The 21,524-nt window shown below is 36.4% G+C and overlaps 4 protein-coding genes and 1 non-coding gene across 6 annotated transcripts; 2 read left to right on the plus strand and 3 right to left on the minus strand.

The window, feature by feature from the left end:
* Window positions 1–77: 77 nt before the first annotated feature.
* On the plus strand, window positions 78–4,651 carry LOC106352939 (arginine decarboxylase 2-like). Its single transcript, XM_048778998.1, has 2 exons — window positions 78–1,883; window positions 3,517–4,651. The coding sequence occupies exons 1-2, from the start codon at window positions 796–798 to the stop codon at window positions 4,430–4,432; spliced, it is 2,004 nt and encodes a 667-aa protein (XP_048634955.1). The 5' UTR covers window positions 78–795; the 3' UTR covers window positions 4,433–4,651.
* A 789-nt stretch (window positions 4,652–5,440) lies between these two features.
* LOC106353024 (arginine decarboxylase 2-like) lies at window positions 5,441–15,836 on the plus strand. Its single transcript, XM_048779002.1, has 3 exons — window positions 5,441–6,069; window positions 11,408–12,502; window positions 14,702–15,836. The coding sequence occupies exons 2-3, from the start codon at window positions 11,457–11,459 to the stop codon at window positions 15,600–15,602; spliced, it is 1,947 nt and encodes a 648-aa protein (XP_048634959.1). The 5' UTR covers window positions 5,441–6,069; window positions 11,408–11,456; the 3' UTR covers window positions 15,603–15,836.
* A 125-nt stretch (window positions 15,837–15,961) lies between these two features.
* On the minus strand, window positions 15,962–17,466 carry LOC106353122 (NADH dehydrogenase [ubiquinone] 1 beta subcomplex subunit 9). The gene is made up of 6 exons (XM_013792839.3): window positions 17,249–17,466; window positions 17,130–17,171; window positions 16,628–16,709; window positions 16,430–16,485; window positions 16,281–16,359; window positions 15,962–16,137 (listed from the first exon to the last, which is right to left on the minus strand). Exons 1-5 carry the CDS (start codon window positions 17,378–17,380, stop codon window positions 16,318–16,320), a joined length of 354 nt encoding a protein of 117 aa, XP_013648293.1. The 5' UTR covers window positions 17,381–17,466; the 3' UTR covers window positions 15,962–16,137; window positions 16,281–16,317.
* Window positions 17,467–17,631: 165 nt separating this feature from the next.
* Window positions 17,632–17,704, minus strand: TRNAE-CUC. Its single transcript has one exon. It is a non-coding gene; the product is annotated as a tRNA-Glu (tRNA).
* Window positions 17,705–18,291: 587 nt separating this feature from the next.
* Window positions 18,292–19,978, minus strand: LOC106353210 (GATA transcription factor 3). 2 transcript variants are annotated; one of them, XM_013792952.3, is made up of 3 exons: window positions 19,680–19,978; window positions 19,186–19,456; window positions 18,292–19,109 (listed from the first exon to the last, which is right to left on the minus strand). In XM_013792952.3, the coding sequence occupies exons 2-3, from the start codon at window positions 19,441–19,443 to the stop codon at window positions 18,549–18,551; spliced, it is 819 nt and encodes a 272-aa protein (XP_013648406.2). In that variant the 5' UTR covers window positions 19,444–19,456; window positions 19,680–19,978; the 3' UTR covers window positions 18,292–18,548. The 2 variants fall into 2 exon arrangements, with proteins under 2 accessions (XP_013648406.2, XP_022546471.2); XM_022690750.2 differs by having other exon boundaries at window positions 19,186–19,977.
* Between the last annotated feature and the right edge of the window lie 1,546 nt (window positions 19,979–21,524).

The following is a 21,524-nucleotide window of genomic DNA, read 5'->3' on the forward strand; positions in this document are numbered from 1 at the left end:
ATATAAAATAATATAAAATAATATAAAAAATGCATACTATTGGGTATGTAAAACTATTTCCATGGATGCTTATAATAATATATAGAAAGGTGTATATAATAAAAACCAAAAAAATAAGAAAAAAATGGTTTTCGTTTTTAAAAGAAGACTGAGAATCTTGAATCGATCAAGAATTGCCATTTATAAATATTTTAATAAAGAAGATTAGCCAAATTATGTTTTGTATTTGATGGAACTAGGTTTATTGATTGGCCCGGTTCACTGGTTTTGCCAAGTTTTTACCAGGTTTATCTTTTAATAATAATTTATTTTTATATTTTTTGCAGAAATTTGCTATGTTTACACCGGCAATAAGTTTTATGGATATATATAACTAAAATTTACAAAATTTAAATTGAAGAAATAGTAGCTATATTTTTTAATTGACTTTGTTGGTGATATATGCCTAGACATGTTTGGTTATAAACCACTTTTACAAAATTTAAATTGAAGAAACAGTAGCTTTATATGTTGGTGAATCAAGGAAATAAATTCTAGTGATTAAAATAAAAAAGAAGGAAATATCATAAATGGGCCCCACGGCCCAAATATCATAACCATCTTCTGTTTCTGTCTGCTTACTTTTCCCTCCCTTATTATATAAACAAGTAGAGTGTAATCTGCCTTCATCATCCTCATCAAGCTTCTCTTGTTCATTCAAGCTTGCTTTGACTTTTCTTCTGAAACGGTCATCGCGGCGGCGATAGATACACCTTCCGCCTCGTCGGCTCTAAACCTTTCAATCTCTCTCTAAAGATGCCTGCTGTAGCGTGCGTCGATACTGGTTACGTTTTCTCCGACGATGGCTCTCTCCCCACCGCCGCTGACGCGTTTATCCCGGCCTCACCAACTTCTTCTCGTTGGAGTCCCTCTCTCTCGGCTTCTCTTTATCGTATCGACGGTTGGGGAGCTCCTTACTTCGCCGCCAACTCTTCCGGTAACATCTCCGTTCGTCCTCATGGCGACGACACTCTGCCTCACCAAGACATCGATCTGATGAAAGTCGTTACGAACGTAACGGTTCCCAAATCCTCCGGTGGTTTGGGGTTGCAGTTCCCTCTCATCGTGCGGTTCCCTGACGTGTTGAAGAACAGGCTCGAGTGTCTCCAGTCAGCGTTCGATTCCGCGGTTAAGAGTCAAGGGTACGGTTCTCATTACCAAGGCGTTTTTCCGGTTAAATGCAACCAGGACCGGTTCATTGTGGAGGATATCGTGAATTTCGGTTCTCCTTTCCGGTTTGGTTTGGAAGCTGGTTCTAAACCGGAGATCCTTTTAGCTATGAGCTGCTTGTGTAAAGGCAACCCTGACGCCTTTCTCGTCTGTAACGGCTTCAAAGACGCTGAGTATGTTTCATTGGCTCTCCTCGGGAGAAAGCTTGCGTTCAACACTATGATTGTTCTCGAGCAAGAACATGAGCTTGATCTTGTTATCAACCTTAGCAAGAAGATGAACGTGAGGCCTCTCATTGGTCTAAGAGCTAAGCTGAGAACCAAACAAACAAATCATTACGGCTCATATTCAGGTGAAAAGGGCAAGTTTGGATTGACTAGTACTCAGATTGTTAGTGTCGTGGCGAAGCTTAGCGAGTCTGGTATGCTTGACTGTCTCCAGCTCTTGCATTTTCACATTGGCTCAATGATTCCATCGTCTTCGTTGCTATCTCATGGTGTCTCCGAAGCTGCTCAGATTTACTGTGAGCTTGTGCGTCTTGGCGCACATATGAAAATTATTGATGTTGGTGGTGGTTTGGGGATAGACTACGACGGGTCTAAGTCTGGAGAACCTGATCAGTCTGTTACTTATACACTAGATGAGTATGCTGAAGCTGTTGTATCTTCCATCAGGTACCCATCAAACTTTTAAACATTCGCTAAGGGCAGATTATTCTACATAAAATTTAAGGGCATGTTTAAAAAGTACTCTTTCTATTGATAAGATAATCTTGATCAGCGCTTTGTTAATTTATGATGAAAAATTTCACTAATAACTTAACAAATACTTTGTTAATTCGTAAGAATTTTATGTATTTAATATATTTTTGCATTTAAATCAATGTTTTTAAATTTGAGCCATGTCAAACCAGTTAATCCGGTGATCCAATAATTTGATTTAGATTTTTAAAAATATCCATATTTCGAGATTAACCGATTGAACCGATAGATTACTGATATGTAATGCAATTTGATTAAATTTTTATTGTTTCATAATTTTTCACCTTTTAATCTAAATTTTAAAGTTCATTAATTGTTTTACAATTTTATGAAATTATAACATTTCTACAAAATTTTGATAGAGAAAATGATAGATATAAAATAATTAACAACTGTAAATATGTCTTGATCATATTACTCCTTTTTATAGCTTAATTAATTTTATTATAATTATTTTGTGTAATTTATCTAGTTAATAATTTAATTATAATCAGTTTAATTTGTTGTTAACAATTAGTGTTAAACATTTTTCTTTAGAAAACATATATATTTTTATCATTTTTCATAATTTGTTTTGTTATTATATTTATTGTACAATGTATAACGTTTATATATATATAATGTAATGGCTATTATTGAATTATTATGTTACTTAAATAAATGATATAACCATTATTTAGTAAATACAAATAAAATAATCTGTTAATTTAATTAATTTTTTATTGATTGAAATGTTTTTGTAGTATTTAAACATGTAAAAATAAATTCTATTTATTTTGTTTTTTTTATAAATAAAAGTATAATCTATATTTAAATGGACCAACTTATTTTTCTAAAGATTCTGAGAATAATTTTAGTGATGACACGTGGCTACACTTAAAAGTTGTAATGCTCCAAGATTAATATATAGAGGATTCTTAAAACTTCTTTGCTATGATCATAACTTAAAATTTTATAATCAACTAATTGCAATGCAAATTATATCCATCTTTAAAAAATATATTTGAAGATTCTGAGAATCATCTTAGTGATGACACGTAGAGACACTTAAAAGTTGTAATGTTCCAAGATTAATATATAGAGTATTCTTAAGACTTCTTTGCTATGATCATAATTTAAAATTTTATAATCAACAAATTGCAATGCAAATTATATCCATCTTTAAAAAAATCTTTGAATATTTTTTTTCCTTTTTATTTGATTTTTTTTGTTGTCTCTTATTGCTTATTTTTTTAATGATAATCATTGTGATACAAAATATACTATTCCTAATCCAAAATCCCTATCAATATCATTGTGATTACTTTCTCCTAGTATATATACTATTATTTATTTTAAAATCTGTAAATAAAACCTTATGGTTAAAACTTCGAATACATATTATATACTAAAATAAACCTATATGGTACATTTTGTTTTACAGTTATGTATACCTAATGAATCATTTTCGAAAATTTTTATATCAAGAAACTAATTTACGAAAATAACTATATTGTAATATTTTACCGTAAATAATTAAATAAGTAATTATGATAATATTTTACAGGTATGTATGTGACCGGAGATCGGTGAAACATCCGGTGATATGTAGTGAAAGTGGAAGAGCAATAGTCTCTCATCAATCTGTGCTGATCTTTGAAGCTGCCTCCGATGTTAAACCAGTGGCTCACCAACCGAAGCCTGATGATATTCAATTTCTGCTCCAACGTGAGGAGGATCTATACGCGGCTGTGATGCGTGGAGATCAAGAAAGCTCTCTACTTTACGTTGAACAGCTGAAACAGAGATGTCTTGAAGAATTCAAAGAGGGTGTTTTGAGCATCGAGCAGTTAGTTTCTGTTGATGGGTTATGCGAATGGGTTTTGAAGGCTATAGGCGGGTCGGATCCGGTTCAGACTTACAACATGAACCTATCGATTTTCACTTCGACTCCTGACCACTGGGGGATGGGACAGCTGTTTCCTATCGTTCCTATCCATAAGCTCGACCAAAAGCCCGGGGCTCGTGGGGTCTTGTCTGATTTAACGTGTGACAGTGATGGGAAGATCGTTAAGTTCATAGGCGGCGAGTCTAGCTTGCCGTTGCACGAGATAGACAGTTATGGAGGTGGAGGAAGGTACTTATTGGGTCTATTCCTTGGAGGGTCTTATGAGGAGACTATGGGTGGAGTCCATAATCTATTTGGCGGGCCAAGCGTTGTCCGTGTCTCGCAGAGCGATGGACCACATAGCTTTGTAGTGACCAGAGCCGTGTCTGGCCAGTCCTCTTCTGATGTTCTCCGAGCAGTGCAGCATGAGCCCGAGATAATGCTTCAGACACTAAAGCACCGAGCAGAGGAAGTGATGCATACCAAAGGAGGTGGTGAAGAAGATGAGAATGAGTACAAGAACGTGGCTGCTTGCCTCGACCGTTCGTTCCACAACATGCCGTATCTCGCGACCGAGGAGGGCATCAGTGAGTAACCAACCACTCTCTTTCAGCTGCGATCAATAACTTTGGCTTTTAGCACTTCCACGATGACGGCTTTGACTACCTACTATGAGTGTGAGAAAGGTGGTCGTTTAGTTTGTTTTTGCAGTTTAATTTTCATTTTAAGTTTCTTCAATAAATTATTGGAATAATCAAATGACGAGATCCATCGTTGTATTTGTTTAAATTGTAAAATTCAGTTTTTTATCTTATTTTATTTATCAAAAACATCAGCATTAAATATAAATGTATATGTCATAATTAACTTTAAATTATATCATCACCGTTAATATTTCATATCATCATTTTTTTCAAAATCAATATGGTAGTGACACATATTAAGTCAATTTTAAAATAATGTCTAGATAATTTTTTTGATACCATGTTCTAGTAATAGTTTACGGTTAATTTCTCAATTCCTAAATGATAAATTTTTAGATTTATTTTTTATAACACAAATAATTCTTTTTATAGCTTTTAAAGATAATTTGGGTACTTGATATTAATTAATTGTAAAATTGTAACACATTAATTAGAATTATTTTAATTTATCAAATATACTGTATTGATAGTTATTAGAATTTATATAATAAAAATAAATAAAAAAGTTAATAAAAACATTAATTACATTTTTAATACTCTAAAAATTAATCTTGAGAGAATTGTTATTTATTTTCTCTGTGATTTTTCTACTCATGCGGATAAGGGACTAGGACGACCATCTCTAGTTGGAATATACACCATTGATCGATATGCAAGATTTTTCACGTGTATAAATCTTTCTGGAAATATTAATGCAGGGCCACAACTCAAGACCTCGCCCCTTGAACCTCTGTCAGGACAGTGAAATGCAGGGCCACAACTAAAGACCGTGCCCCTTGGTATCTCTGTTAGGGCATTATTAGCAGTAAGACTGTTTCATCTAATTTCTTTGTTCGTCTCTATATAGAAATTCTATTATATATATGTTTAGTTTGTTCTAATTTATTTATGTTTCTATAGTAGAGGTTTTTCTATTTTGAAGGAATATATAAAAAATAATTCCATCCTTAAATAGGGATAAAAATAATATCTATCTATATTTTCTTCTAAAAATAGAAAAATCTACTATATGACATACATTATAGTAAAACAGTTTTTATAGCAAAATTCTCTGTTTTTTTTTTAAATATTTATAAATGTACATTTGAAATGTTCTAAAAGACCACAAGAGTCTTACAAAAATTTAATTTAATTGGTTTTAATAAACTGAATCAATCAATTGTTACACGTGTTAATTATATGAGACTCTAATTATATAATGCTAACACTAATATCAGATCATCTTTTGATATTAATTTATTTATAGATTTTTGCAGAAATTTGCTATACTTACACGTGAAATAATTTTCATGGATATATATAACTAAAATTTGGTGTCAGATAAATTCTAGTGATTTAAAAAAAAAACATAAATGGGCCCCACGGCTCAAATCCAGCTTGCCTCAGACATACCATCTTCTCTCTGTCGGCTTGCTTTTCCCTCCCTTTTATAAACAATTGGACTGTAACCTGCCTAGCTTTAAAACTTCTCTTCTTCATTCAAGCTTGCTTGAATTCTTCTTCTGAACTGTCATCACGGCGGTGATAGATACTGATAAGAGTTGGAGAGTCTATTATAGAAGGAGGAAAAGGGATAGCGAGGTCGAGGGAGCTGCAGATCAGCTGGAAGAGTGATCTGATTATCTTGTTAAGAGAGGTTACGTATCATGATAAGGAGTTGTGACTATAACAGAATCAGTTACGGCCGTTACGTAAAGCGCAATGAAGATTCGAGTATAAAGTCTGTAGTTGAGTCATTGGGGAGGGTTGGCCATTTGGAGAGTTGTAATTGGGAAATCTCATAGGAGATTTAGGCTTAGTACTTGTATTGAGTATTGAGAGGTTAATAAAGAAAGTACTTTTACAGTAAACAGAGTATCGTTCTTTATCATTTGGTGCGGTGAGCGTCTTCGAGATACGTGACGAGACTTCAGAACGGCGATGTCAATGACGACGAGAAGCGGAGCGGTAGAAGAGTCGCTGCATCGAATCGGCGCTTTAGATACTTCCGTCGCTGATCTGAACCGACGCTTCAACGATCTGGATGAGAAATTCAACAGAATCGCGGCGACGAGTCAGATCAACACAGATTCTCTTACGGCGACGGTAAAGAACGCTGAATCGAAGATCGATCGCTTAGAGTCAACGATCAGCTCGTTCATCGCATCCTTCAATCCACGAATGCTTCAAGGCGAATCGAGCAGAGATCAGCAAACTCAATCAATCGCCCAAGATCACAATCAGGTACATCACTCTTCTTTGGAACGAGATCGGAATGATGTTGAGCTAGGTTATCGGTGTAATGCTCATAGATCTGAGGGTAGAGAGGGCAGATATAAGAAAGTGGAAATGCCATTGTTTGCTGGTGAACATCCGTTCGATTGGATTGCGCAAGCAGAAAGATATTTCAGGGTCACGATAAGCGATCCAGAAAGGAAGATGGAATTGGTCTCGCTGAGCCTCACGGAAGACGCCTTGAGTTGGTTCAACTATGAACTTGAGTACAGACCTTTTACGGATTGGTCTGAGTTCAAACGACGGTTGCTAGCAAGGTTTACAGAATCGTTTGAGAAAACTCCGGGGAAGAGGCTGTTCAGTTTACAGCAGACTGGTTCAGCATCAGAGTATGTCAGAGAGTTTCAAGAGCTGGCTCATCAGGTTAAATTGGCGGAAGAGAACCTGATCGACATCTTCTTTAATGGCCTCAAACAGGAGTTGAAGGAGGTCATTAAAATGAAGGAACCAAAGACGTTACCTGATCATATTGAGGCAGTGATGAAGATGGAGGATAGTGAGTTTTGCAAAATGTTTGCAGTATTCAAAGAGCAAGAGAACAAGACGGGGAAACAAACAATAAAACCATCTCCACGCTATAGTTCTCAGTATTGGAAACCGAAGCAGCAATCTGCAGAATTTGGCCAGAAGCAGGATGATAAACAAGGTCATACTAAGTTAGTGGAGAAGCAACACCAACCACTAAAACTATCTGATGCGGAGTATGATTACAAGAAGAAGAATGGTCTTTGCTACAAGTGTCCAGAACGATGGTCTAAAGCTCACGTTTGCAAAAACAAATCATTGCAAGTAATGGTAGTAAGTCAGGGTTACGATATGGAGTTGGTAGATGAAGAATTTTTTGACACAAGCGAGGGCGATGAGAGAACAGAAGTGATGGAGCTGTCTTTATATTCATTCCTTGGATGGTCTTCTCCTACAACAACAAAGATCAAAGGCAAGATTGGGAAAACGAGTGTAGTGGTATTGATTGATAGCGGCGCCACACACAACTTTATTTCGCCTGAAGTAGTGAAGAAAGCTCGGTTACAAACTACAAGGGGAAGTAAGTTTACAGTGATGGTGGGTACAGGAATTTCAGTACAGGGTTCAGACGTCTGCAAGGGAGTGGAACTACAACTACAGTCAGTATTAGTGACTACTAACTTCATTGTGCTAGAACCAGGGAGTGCAGATGTGATATTGGGGGTTCAGTGGCTACGAACCTTAGGCAGATGCGAAGTTGATTGGCAGCATCAAGAATTATCTTTCATGACAGAAACAGGCAGAGTTACACTACAAGGAGACGTTGGGTCAGATAACTTGATTATGGATCAATCAGTGGAGTGTTCAGGTATTGACTGGGATGGTTCGACGGTGACTATGTTTACAGCGTCTACAGTGTCAGCACCAGGAATATCACCGAGAATCACAGAACTGCTGAGTAAGTACGAGACAGTGTTTGCAGAACCTACCGAATTACCACCTAACCGAGGATTTGAACATGCTATACGCTTTTGGGATGGGACTAAACCAACATCAGTAAGACCTTACCGTTACCCGCATTCTCACATGGAGACGATAGAGAAGATGGTCCAACAAATGCTGGAAGCAGGAGTAATAAGAAACAGCAGAAGCCCTTACTCTAGTCCCGTGTTATTGGTAAAGAAAAAGGACGGAGGATGGAGATTTTGTGTGGATTATAGAGCAGTTAACAAAGCTACGATACCAGACAAGTTCCCGATACCAGTAATTGACCAACTGCTTGATGAATTGCATGGTGCAGTTATCTTCTCCAAGCTCGACTTACGCTCTGGATATCATCAGATAAGAATGGTGGAAGCTGATATTGAGAAAACCGCATTCAAGACTCATGAAGGACAGTATGAATTTTTCGTGATGCCGTTTGGACTGAGCAATGCACCTGCTACTTTCCAAGCACTCATGAATGATATTTTCAAACCATTCCTTCGAAAGTTTGTCTTGGTCTTTTTTGACGATATCCTGGTATATAGCCGATCCGTGGAAGAACATAGTTCACATCTAGCAGCGGTTTTGCAGAGATTGAAGCAACATCAATTGTTTGCCAATAGAAAGAAATGTTCATTTGGCCAACAACAAGTTGACTATCTCGGACACATTATATCGGCTGCTGGGGTGGCTACAGACCCTAGTAAAACGGCTGCGATGAAAAACTGGCCAACTCCACGAACAGTTAAAGAGTTGAGAAGCTTCTTGGGTTTGACAGGGTACTACAGAAATTATGTGAAGGGCTATGGCGTGTTAGCAAGACCTCTTACGGATCTGTTGAAAGCAGAGAATTTTGAGTGGTCAAGTAAAGAACAACAGACATTTGAGAGGCTCAAGCATGCAATGGTGACAGCCCCAGTTTTATCATTACCAGACTTCAACATTCCTTTTGTAGTAGAGACCGACGCTTCAGGGTATGGGTTAGGTGCGGTTCTAATGCAAAATCAGAAACCTATTGCATACTTTAGCAAAGGGTTATCAGACAGGGAACAGTTGAAGCCTATATATGAACGAGAATTGATGGCTATAGTCATGGCAGTGCAGAAGTGGAAGCACTACTTGATGGGTAAGAAATTTACCATTCATACGGATCAGAAGAGCCTCAAATTCTTGTTGGAACAAAGAGACATTTCGTTAGACTACCAAAAGTGGCTAACGAAGCTCTTAGGCTATGATTTTGAGATTCTTTATAAAGCTGACGTGGAGAACAAGGTTGCTGATGGATTGTCTCGCGTGATGATAGACAGGCAGGTTAATGCTGAAGGCTTGTTATGCGCCTTAACTGTATCATCTTCTATTCAGATGCAACAGATCTTTGATGAACTTGATACGGATGAGAAGATCAACAACTTGATCAAGGACGTGTTGATGGGGAAATCTGAGAAAGTGGGTTACTCAGTGGTGTCTGGGAGATTGTTGTATAAGAACCGTTTGGTACTTCCACGGGAGTCTCAGTTCATTCCGCAAATACTAAAGGAATATCATGATGGGATTTTAGGCGGTCATTCCGGCATTTTGAAGACTATTAAAAGGATTCAACAATTATTCTATTGGTCTAAAATGAAAGACGATGTGAAAAAGCATGTTGCGGAGTGCAACATTTGCCAAACTCACAAGTATTCGACGTTGAATCCAGCGGGTTTACTACAGCCGATTCCATTACCGTCTTCAATCTGGTCTGAAATCTCAATGGATTTTATTGAAGGTCTTCCTAAATCTGAGGGTGTCAACGTGATATTGGTGGTAGTAGATAGACTGAGCAAGTACGCACACTTCTTAAGTCTTAGACACCCTTTCACAGCTGCAACCGTAGCTGCGAGGTTTGTCAAAGAGATCGTAAGGCTTCATGGCTACCCGTCTTCGATCATATCTGACCGTGATAGGATCTTCTTGAGCAAATTCTGGCGTGAGTGCTTCAAGTTAGCTGGTACAAAACTCAAGTTTAGTACAGCTTACCACCCGCAAAGTGATGGCCAGACGGAGGTGCTAAATAGATGCCTTGAATCGTATCTGAGATGTTTTACATCAGCTCATCCCAAGCTTTGGCACAAGTATCTGTCATGGGCTGAGTTTTGGTATAATTCATCTTATCATACATCATTGGGAACGACTCCATTTAAAATGGTTTATGGCAGAGATCCTCCACAGCTAATTTGGTTTGAAGAGGGTTCTACGGGTAACAATGAACTGGAGGAATTGTTAAGGACAAGGGATTCGATTCTCAAGGATGCACGAGCTCACCTTTTGAGAGCTCAGGAACAGATGAAGAACAATGCTGATAAAAAACGTCGTGATTTGGTCCTTGAGGTTGGTTCTTTGGTGTACCTCAAACTGAGACCGTATCGGCAATCATCTTTGACCAAGACTTTCTGTCAGAAGCTTGCAGCAAAATACTATGGGCCGTTTCGAGTATTGGAACGTGTAGGTGAAGTGGCTTATAGGCTACAGCTTCCTGCGGAGAGTAGAATCCATTCTGTTTTTCATGTGTCCCAGTTGAAACCGGTTTTGGGGAAGGAGCAGGAGGTTTCACCATTACCGGTAATGCTGGAGGAGTCGGAGGAGTTCGTCTTAGAGCCAGAACACATACAGAGCACTCGTTACGATGCTGAAGGTCATCTTGAGGCTCTGGTTCATTGGAAGGGCTTGCCTGACCATGAGGATGCATGGCTTCGGGTGAAGGACATTGCTAGAGAGTACCCATCTTTTGAGCTTGAGGACAAGCTCTCTCTCACCGAAGGGGGTATTGATAAGAGTTGGAGAGTCTATTATAGAAGGAGGAAAAGGGATAGCGAGGTCGAGGGAGCTGCAGATCAGCTGGAAGAGTGATCTGATTATCTTGTTAAGAGAGGTTACGTATCATGATAAGGAGTTGTGACTATAACAGAATCAGTTACGGCCGTTACGTAAAGCGCAATGAAGATTCGAGTATAAAGTCTGTAGTTGAGTCATTGGGGAGGGTTGGCCATTTGGAGAGTTGTAATTGGGAAATCTCATAGGAGATTTAGGCTTAGTACTTGTATTGAGTATTGAGAGGTTAATAAAGAAAGTACTTTTACAGTAAACAGAGTATCGTTCTTTATCAGATACATCTTCTGCCTCCTCCGTTCTAAACCTTTCAACCACTCTGGAAAGATGCCTGCTGACGTGTTTACCCCGGCGTCACCAACTTCCTCCTCCTCTGACAGCTCTTCCCGTTGGAATCCCTCTCTCTCCGCCTCTCTCTACCGCATCGACGGTTGGGGAGCTCCTTATTTCACCGCCAACTCTTCCGGTAACATCTCCGTTCGTCCTCATGGCTCCGACACTCTGCCTCACCAAGACATCGATCTCCTCAAAGTAGTTAAGCATTTGACTCATCCGAAAGCCTCCGGTGGTTTAGGGCTGCAGCTTCCTCTCATCGTACGGTTCCCTGACGTTTTAAAGAACAGGCTCGAGTGTCTCCAGTCCGCGTTCGATTCCGCGGTAAAGTCTCAGGGGTACGGTTCTTATTACCAAGGTGTTTATCCGGTTAAATGCCACCAGGACCGGTTCATTGTGGAGGATATCGTGAATTTCGGTTCTCCTTTCCGGTTTGGTTTGGAAGCTGGTTGTAAACCGGAGATCCTTTTAGCTATGAGTTGCTTGTGTAAAGGCAACCCTGAGGCCTTTCTCATCTGTAACGGCTTCAAAGATGCTGAGTATGTATCCTTGGCTCTCCTCGGTAGAAAGCTTGCGCTCAACACAGTGATTGTGCTCGAGCAAGAACATGAGCTTGATCTTGTTATCGACCTTAGCAAGAAGATGAACGTGAGGCCTGTCATTGGGTTAAGAGCTAAGCTGAGAACCAAACAAACAAATTATTACGGGTCGAATTCAGGTGAAAAGGGAAAGTTTGGATTGACAAGTGCTCAGATTGTTTGTGTCGTGGCGAAGCTTAGGGAGTCTGGTATGCTTGACTGCCTCCAGCTCTTGCATTTTCACATTGGCTCAATGATTCCAACGACTTCTTTGCTATCTGATGGCGTCTCCGAAGCTGCTCTGATTTACTGTGAGCTTGTGCGTCTTGGTGCACATATGAGAGTTATTGATGTTGGTGGTGGTTTGGGGATTGACTATGACGGGTCTAAGTCTGGAGAAGGTGATATCTCGGTTGCTTATACACTCGAGGAGTATGCTGAAGCTGTTGTAGCTTCCATCAGGTACCCAGCAAAGTTTTCAACATTCGCTTAGGGCAGATTATTCTACATATAAGGGTATGTTTACAAAATATTCTTTTATATAATCTATTGAGAAGTTACACTTTTTGAAAATTTGTTGTCACTTGAACCTATATTACTACTAATATTTTAAAAACTTCTTCGCTGTGATCATAATTTAAAACTAGATTTTTAACCTGCACATCCGTGCGGGTAGATTTTCATTTTATAAATATATAACGGATACCATTGCAAAATTTTAAAAGATATTTACATTTTAGTGTTATATATTATGTGAATCTATAATGTTATTGGTTATGTTTCTTATTCGATATTATTAATGTATAATGATTTTTTTTATATATTTTACTTTATTATTAATTGTTATTATACATTAATATATTTTCGAGTTTGGTAAAATAAGTTCATAGTATGAAATAAAAAAATTGAAAATCTCTTTCATTTTTTCTAATTTTTACAAACTGAATACAATACATTTTAAAATTTTATTTAGGTGGCGATTGGTTTTCCCGCTACCACCCGCAAACGCAGCTTTTGCGGTCGGTAGCGGTTGTCGGCGGTTTACAACAATCACTCAAATCGCCTTAAACCGCTTCAAACTGCTCCGAATCTCATAAATTCAAAAGCTGGCTCCAGCTAGCGTTTGCGGTTGCGGGCGGTTGCGGGAGGGTAAAATTTTTTTCTTTTTTTTTAAAACAATATATATACAAAGAAAAAATATTTAATAAAAAATTTAAAATTGAAATTATGAAAATATTAAAATATATCTATTTTATTTTAATTAATATTATAAAATTTTATAATAAAAACAATTTCAATAAATTTTCAAAAATTAAAATTATAACTTTCTAAATATAAATTTTATATTTATTATAATTTTATGATTTTTGATATTTTTATAATTATATTAAATGTAAATATTGTTAATTTATTATTTGACTGTTACCGCATTTGGTAGTTAACCAGTCATAAGTCACCCGCAAACGCACCAATTTTTAACCGCAGTACCAGTCGTACAAATCTCTTAAAACCGCTAGAAACCGCAACCGCCCGCATCCACAAACTCCCGCAACCGCAACCGCAACCGCTGCGTTTGAACCAGTCAGGCCCTTAGTTATACTATAAAACTGATATTTTCTTAGCATAATTTAAGTTTCTATTTTATTTATTTTAGTATATTGTGGGATTTTATAATTAAATAAATTATAATAATATTATATTATTAATTATGAAATCAATCGCTGCATTAATTTAAAAATATTTTAAAATTTCATTAAGATTTTGTTAGTTTTTTCAACATATTGTTATAAGTAAAAATAAAATTTAAATTTACAGTTAAATTTTATTTATTAATATCTATATAGTTTATAAGATTTTTTAGAAATGTTAACTTAAATATTCAAATAGATGTAATTGATGAAATAGACCTAGTATGAATTTTTATAGTATTTCTTTTAATAAAGAAGATATAGAATATAATTAATTATAAAATTTGAAAAATATCATACACTTTTATTTTATTTTTGTTTTATAAGAAAAGTTCATTTAAATTAATGTATAATAGTATATATTATTAATTACGAATTTAATCAATGGTATTAATTTAAATAAAATATTTTAAATTTATAGAAAGATTTTGTTAGATTTTTTCTCAACATTTTGTTATAACTAAAAAAATATATAAATTTACAGTTAAAATTGATTTATTATTAATATCTTTGTATATTGAATAGATTAATATAAATAATTAAATAAATGAACCTAATAAGGCTAGTATGACTTTTTTATGGTAGATAAAAATGGTATTTCTCTTTTAATAGAGAAGATTTTAAAATCAACTAACTGCAATGCAAATTATATCCATGTTAAAAAATCTTTGAGTAATCTTTCTTCTTTTTTTTCTCTTATTGTTTTTTTGTAAGATAATCATTGTAATATAGTATACTATTCCTACATCCAAATCACCTTTCATATCATTGTGATTAGTGATTACTTTCCCTTAGTCTATTATTATTTTAAAATGGATAAAGAAAACTTTATACTAAAATAAACCTATATGGTACATTTTGCTTTGCAATGATCTATACCAAATAAATAAAATACAAAAAGAAACTAATAATTTACAAAAATAACTATATATTGTAATATTTTACGGTAATTAATTATGATAATATTTTGCAGGTATGTATGTGACCGGAGATCGGTAAAACATCCGGTGATATGCAGTGAAAGTGGGAGAGCAATAGTCTCTCATCATTCTGTGTTGATCTTTGAAGCTGTTAAGCCAATGGCTCACCAACCGAAGCCTGATGATATTCAGTTACTGCTCGAAGGTGAGGAAGATCTATACACGGCTGTGATGCGTGGAGACCAAGAAAAGTCTCTACTGTACGTGGACCAGCTGAAACAGAGATGTGCTGAAGGTTTCAAAGATGGCGTTTTGAACATCGAGCAGTTAGGTTCTATTGATGGGTTATGCGAATGGGTTTTGAAGGCTATAGGCAGGTCGGATCCGGTTCAGACTTACAACATCAACCTATCGATTTTCACTTCGACTTCTAGCCACTGGGGGATGGGACACCTGTTTCCTATCGCTCCTATCCATAAGCTCGATCAAGAGCCTAAGGCTTGTGGGATCTTGTCTGATATAACGTGTGACAGTGAAGGGAAGATCGTTAAGTTCATAGGCGGCGAGTCTAGCTTGCCGTTGCACGAGATAGATAATGGAAGGTACTTTTTGGGTTTATTCCTTGGAGGGGCTTATGAGGAGTCTATGGGTGGAGTCTATAATCTGTTTGGCGGGCTAAGCGTTGTCCGTGTCTCGCAGAACGATGGACCACATAGTTTTGTAGTGACCAGAGCCGTGCCTGGTCAGTCCTCTTCTGATGTTCTCCGAGCAGTGCAGCATGAGCCTGAGCTAATGCTTCAGACACTAAAGCACAGAGCAGAGGAAGTAATGCATACCAAAAGAGGTGGTGAAGAAAAAGAAGAAGATGATGAGTACAAGAATGTGGCTGCTTGTCTCGACCGTTCGTTCCACAACATGCCGTATCTCGCGACCGAGGAGGGCATGAATGAGTAACTCTCTTTCAACTGCGATCAATAACCTCGGCTTTTAATACTGCGGCGACAACCTATATGAGTGCGAGAAAGCTGGTCTTGTGGTTCGTTGTTGTAGTTAAATTATCATTTTAAGTTTCTTCAATAAATTATTGGAATAACATGATAATCATATGACGAGATACATGGTTGTATTTGTGTAAAGTCCTTTTGTAAAAATTAGGATTTTTTTGTATCTTATTTTATTTATTTTCAATTTAGTTAGCAATTTATCAAAAGAGGAGACAAAACCAACAAACAATGTGTGAGCCAGCCATGGTATCCAAAGTTCTGTTCAGTTTAAACCGGCCTCATTTCGCTATGAAAAAAAAAAAGCCAAAGTAAAAACAAAGTTTTTCATGGTCGGAACATCCATGATACACATGGTAATATAAACCAAGTTGGAAACAAGAGTGTCTTACTGGAACGAAACACCTTTGAAAACTACAATTGGTCAACCTTGAAAGTCTTCAATAAATAAATCTTCTGAAACATAAGCCACCCCGGGATGCTTCAATCTGCAGTAGGATAACAAACACCATTGAAAATTGAACAACTTAGTGGTTCCCGCTGGGCATATGTCTTATGGGACATTTTATGAGACTGAAACGAAACTATTTAACCATGCAACATGAGCATCTGATAAATGATCCCAACTTACTTTATTGATGGGTATGAAAAAATATGGAAACCAAGGATTAAGGGTTGTCTTCTTGACCGTAGTTGTACACAATCTCAATCTGCAACAGCCACACAAGAAGATAAGAACTTGTGAATAAGAAAGTGATAAGTGTTTAGAAGAAAGATTACCCCAGCAGGAGGAGTGGGGTTTCTACAGAACTTTGAGCCACCAGGTGCCCATGGAACTACCAAAAAAAAAAAAACGTGGGAGGTCATTTAAAATCCAACTCAAGAAGAAGTAGATCGTCCTTGTTCTCTAACATGAGATGCCTTCCAGTGAAATCTACCATGAGTATTCTCATTAATTGGTTTAAAGATGCTATATACCGATATAAGGATCAGGGTGGCGCCACTTGTCGTACTCTGCTTCACCATGAGCAATCAGTTTGTCGATTCTGTCAACATCCTCCTACAAATATTCCCCCAATCAAAGGCAAATCGACTCAGAGCCGGTCCTGGGCAAAGCCATATGAAACATTGGCCTAGGAACCCCAAATTTTTTGAAAAAAAATACGTATACATAGGCCCCTAAATTTTTTAAAAAGGCCCCCAAATTTTCTTTAATTTTTTTTTAATGAAATCTTTACAAAAATAGCCAAAAGCCCCGGCCCTGAATATACTCAAAAAGTAAAATTCACTATCATTATAATAACAAGCTAACTGATCTCAAGAAAAAGCAGAGTTCGTTCTAGATTGTAATCATTACGAGTGTAAAACCAAACTCAACACGAGAAGTTATGGAACATCGGCATGGTTCACACGTGCGAAACAAAGCAATTAACATTACACAAGACTTCATACATACAAGAGAGAGTATAATAACACTTACCACGTCTTGATTAGCATTGAACTTCTCGCGCAGATCAGAAGCCTGATAAAGGGAACGAAAAATCGACGAATCAAAAAACCCAAATCGCTAGCGAGATCGGTGAAATGAGAATAACTTACGTCTCGGTAGAAGATGTGGCGATGGACAGCCCAATTGAGAGTATCCTTGAGAGCGCGTCGGTAGAGGATTCGAACCCTCTCCTTCTGCGCCACTCGCCGCGCGAAATACGCCGCCGATGATACTCCGCTCATTTTTTTTTGTTTTCTGATTCCCGATTTTGATTTCGAGTCTCTGACTACACTCTCTTTCTAACCTTCTGGACCAGTTAGAGGGACAGAGGAGAAAGTTTTAGATGGGCTAGTGATTGGAATATTTGGCCCAAACGTAACGGGTTTAAAGAACAACATGAGATCAGATGAATAATTGAACCCAAACATGGTGCAAAAAGGAATGTTGTTTAAATAGACTGGGCCCCAAACCAATATACACTGTAAAAAGTAAACTCCGTTGCCGGGACTCGAACCCGGGTCTCTCGGGTGAGAGCCGAGTATCCTGACCAGCTAGACTACAACGGATTGTTGGCAATACGCTTATTTGTAACAAATTGGAAATGGAACAAAGTATCCACGAGAAACGCAAGTATCCACTTTGACTTTTATAATTAACATTTCATTCGATTTCTTGTAGCATCTTTTTTTTTTGTTGAGCTAGTCTTAGGAACAAAGTATCAAAAATGTTAGATCACGTGTTGTGAGAAGAGTTCTCTTGGAGAAACCAAGCAAAACATGATTTAGAGTTCTTGAGTAATGTATACGCTTGGGGAAGACCAGAGAGAGATTGCACGTGATAAAGCTACTCTTCTCTTGATATTTAGTTTATGAAAGAACCTTTTTGAAACTACCGACCAAAGGGTCCATGCATGGAACTGTGGTCCTTCTATTGTACGTCTCTATGTAGCAGATTATATAAAGTAAGAACTTGAAGTTAAAAGATCAAAGTCAGTATATTATGTGTGCACGCTATTATGTGTTGTTAATCATGTTGTCACCAGTCTAAAATTACAACATTTTATGCTTGTAAAATGGTCTGCGTTTTGTGTTGCTTTGCCAAGGAGAATCATTTTACTATTTAGATGAGATAGAAAATCTCTGGTCATGATAGATGATATACAAAATATAACTATAAAGTATTAGCTATTACAGTTTGCCACATACTTACAAAAAGTCTATACCACTTCACATGGACCAAAATCATTCTAAGTACGTAGTGGTGGTGGTCTCTCACATCATTAAAAATTACATAATCTTGTTTTATAGAGAAACCCATTTTTTATAGACTAATTCCAAAACAGCCTCCAATGTAATGAAGCAAGTTGTTAAAATTACACAACACTAGAGATAATGCTAAAAAAAAGTAGGTTTACATTTTACCTAAGTCTTCTCTACCACTTTGGCTGCCAAATTTGACTTGGTCTGTTTTAGTAATAGCTTCACCTGTTTCTTCTTCAACCAACTCTTTACTCTTTCTCAATTCAAGAACCTTCCTATGAAGATTTGAGTGAATCTCATTAGAGAACGTCGGACTATCAGCCGGTCTGTATTCCGGACATAGCCTACCGGACTTGAACCGAACTCCACATGCGTTACATAAGGTTTTTGGACCGACCGGACCGGTTCTCCACTGCGGTGTGGTGTTTGTCCCACAATGGCTGCATCTTCGTTGAAACACAATGACCGGTTCTTGTTTCTTCTTCTTCCTCCACTGCTGCTCTCCTGCTGCATGTTGGTTGGTTGAAACGAGTGGCCAGACCCTGTCGCCGGTTAAGCTGTTCCGAGGCCGTTTGGTTCTTGGTTTAACCGGAATTCGAGATGAGAAGCTTGGTTTGGTTTTGTGGGTTTGTGTGAAGAGAAGTGAGACTTCTTGTGATGAACAATCATCAACAATACGAGATACCCATTCAAGCTCTTCAACATCTCCATCCTAAAAAAATCAGAAAATAATAAATAAAAATTCAACTAAATTTTTTTAATTACAAGAAAAAGGCATTTAAATTTACCGGCAAAGAAGGAAGTTGATCAAAAATGCAAGGCTGTGAACTAGTGTTACAACAATCTTGTTCTTGTTCTTCTTGTGAAGAAGAAATAGAGACCAGTTCTTCTTCTTCTTGAACTTCTGAGAAATCGAGGAAACACTCAACGGAGAAATCTTCAGCAGAAGAAGTTCTGCTTAGTTCCTCAGACACAATCACTTGATGTTTGATAGCTTCTCCTCTTAGACTTGCCTTTAGGGCTCTAGCTTCTGTCCACAGCTCCATTCACTCTTTCTTTCTTTCGTACACACATACATATAAAAATCTTTTAAGTTTCAACACTTAACATGGTCTTACTTCTCAATATTACAACAACCATGAACTATACATATAACATAGCAAAAAAGTAGCTAAAGAAAGCTAAACTTTATGATATACAAAACCGTCTGCGCATGCAAACTTTTTTTGTTAAATTAGAAAGAGAGAGATATGTGCAGGGATATGCTTATCATAATCTTTACCTGATAAAGATGAAAAGCTGAGAGAAGGCGAAGAAACAGAGGAGGAGAGATAGATAGATAAATAAGCAAAGTAAGAGGGGGCACTGAAATTAAAGGAAAATTCTTGAATGGGTTAAAAGGTGAAACAGAGACTTTGTGTTTTGTGGGTGATGTGCTTCCAATTCCTAAAGTTAAAGCTCTTTTTTTTTCTTAATGGTTTACAGTTTGTGGAATATTACAAAATCTTCTTTCATGTATGGTTCTTAGGATTGGAGTTTGGGAATCAATGCTTTACGTCTTCTTTATTTGCCTCTTCATTTTGGTGTAAAATGATGTGTCCTTTATTTCTTCAAAATCAGGGTTAAGTCTAATCCATTTTTAATAAATAAAATCATCCATTGAGCCATCGCTTTTATTTCTATAATAATTACACTATTTAGCATATGACCGTAGACTAAACAAACCAAGACTGAACAATTAACGTCATAATACTCTGGGCTCCATTCATCAAACCACTGCCCATATCCATAACTTGGTTTTATTTGTAAAGCTCTTCCCAAGGAAATGTTAGTATTGTATTTGGTTTCTTTTTAGCCTCTGAATTTTCACATTGTCTACAAAACATGTTATAATTGTATCTTTTGTATATATTTGGTTTGTTTGAGTAAATAATTTGTTAAGAATTCATTAGATAGTATATAAATGGGTATGGCTATTTCTAAAAATAATTTATTATTTGCAGCTTTGGCTGTTGCTGCTACTCTATATAGATATAGTTTTTTTTTTTTTTTTTTTTGGTAAAAAATATATATATATATATATATATATATATATATATATATATATATAGATATAGTTAATTACTTGTTCTTATGTTCTGTTTTTTTCCAAAGTAACAAAAATGAAGAAAACGTTGGCTGTAACTGGTAACTCATTTTAGGAATGAATGGAATAAATGGAATTGGAATTAATGGAATAAAATAGAATGGAATAGAGATAATTTGAGGAATTAATGGAATGATATATGTATTTATTTTTTAATTATATTTAAGTTAATCCATTCCATGCATTCCTTTCATTCCTCTAACTTTTTTATTATGAATGGTTTTTAACGTGATTCACAAATTTTTTCAGTTATCCCACAGGAATTAATGGAATCAATTTTTTAATTTTTTCCACTTAACTGGTAACTTTTTTCTGGAATGCTCATGAATGACTAATTCCACATGATTCCATTCATAAAAAATGCAATCCAGTTACAGCCTATGATTTTTTTTTTCATTTTCTTTGGACCTAATCAATGATTTCTGTACGTGGATGTTTGGCTTGGGCTTATCTTTCGTCAGAAAATTGATAAGTCAGCTCCGTTTCACATTATTCAATACACTTTGATTGAATTCTTGATTTTTATAATATAGCTATTTTAAAAATTATTATGTAAAGGGTTATATCATTGCCAATTTAGCTTGATCTTGTCAAAAGAGTTGACCATGTCTTCTTACGAAATGCTGCTTACTATTAAAACGGTTGAAATGTTATTTCAATTTTTTTCTTAATATAGTACAATATAAATTTAAATCAAAGAACACACTTCAATTTAAACACTTCTTCAACCCCAAAAACAGCATATATACAAAGCTCAACTAAAGGAAACATAATTAAGTTTTTTTCAACAATAAAAAGTTCTTTAACACACCACTACGCAAAAGAGAAGAAGCAGAAGAAGAGTGTGGATTGTGGTAGTGATGGGAATGAAGAAGATACAAACCACCGTTGGAGTGGAGTTCACCAAAGCGACCACTATAGCCAACTTCCTTTAACAATCTTTTTTTTTAATAAAAAAATACATGTCATTATAAAGTATTT

This window comes from Brassica napus, chromosome A1 (genome assembly GCF_020379485.1).
Source record: "Brassica napus cultivar Da-Ae chromosome A1, Da-Ae, whole genome shotgun sequence".
Classification (NCBI taxonomy): Eukaryota; Viridiplantae; Streptophyta; class Magnoliopsida; order Brassicales; family Brassicaceae; genus Brassica; species Brassica napus.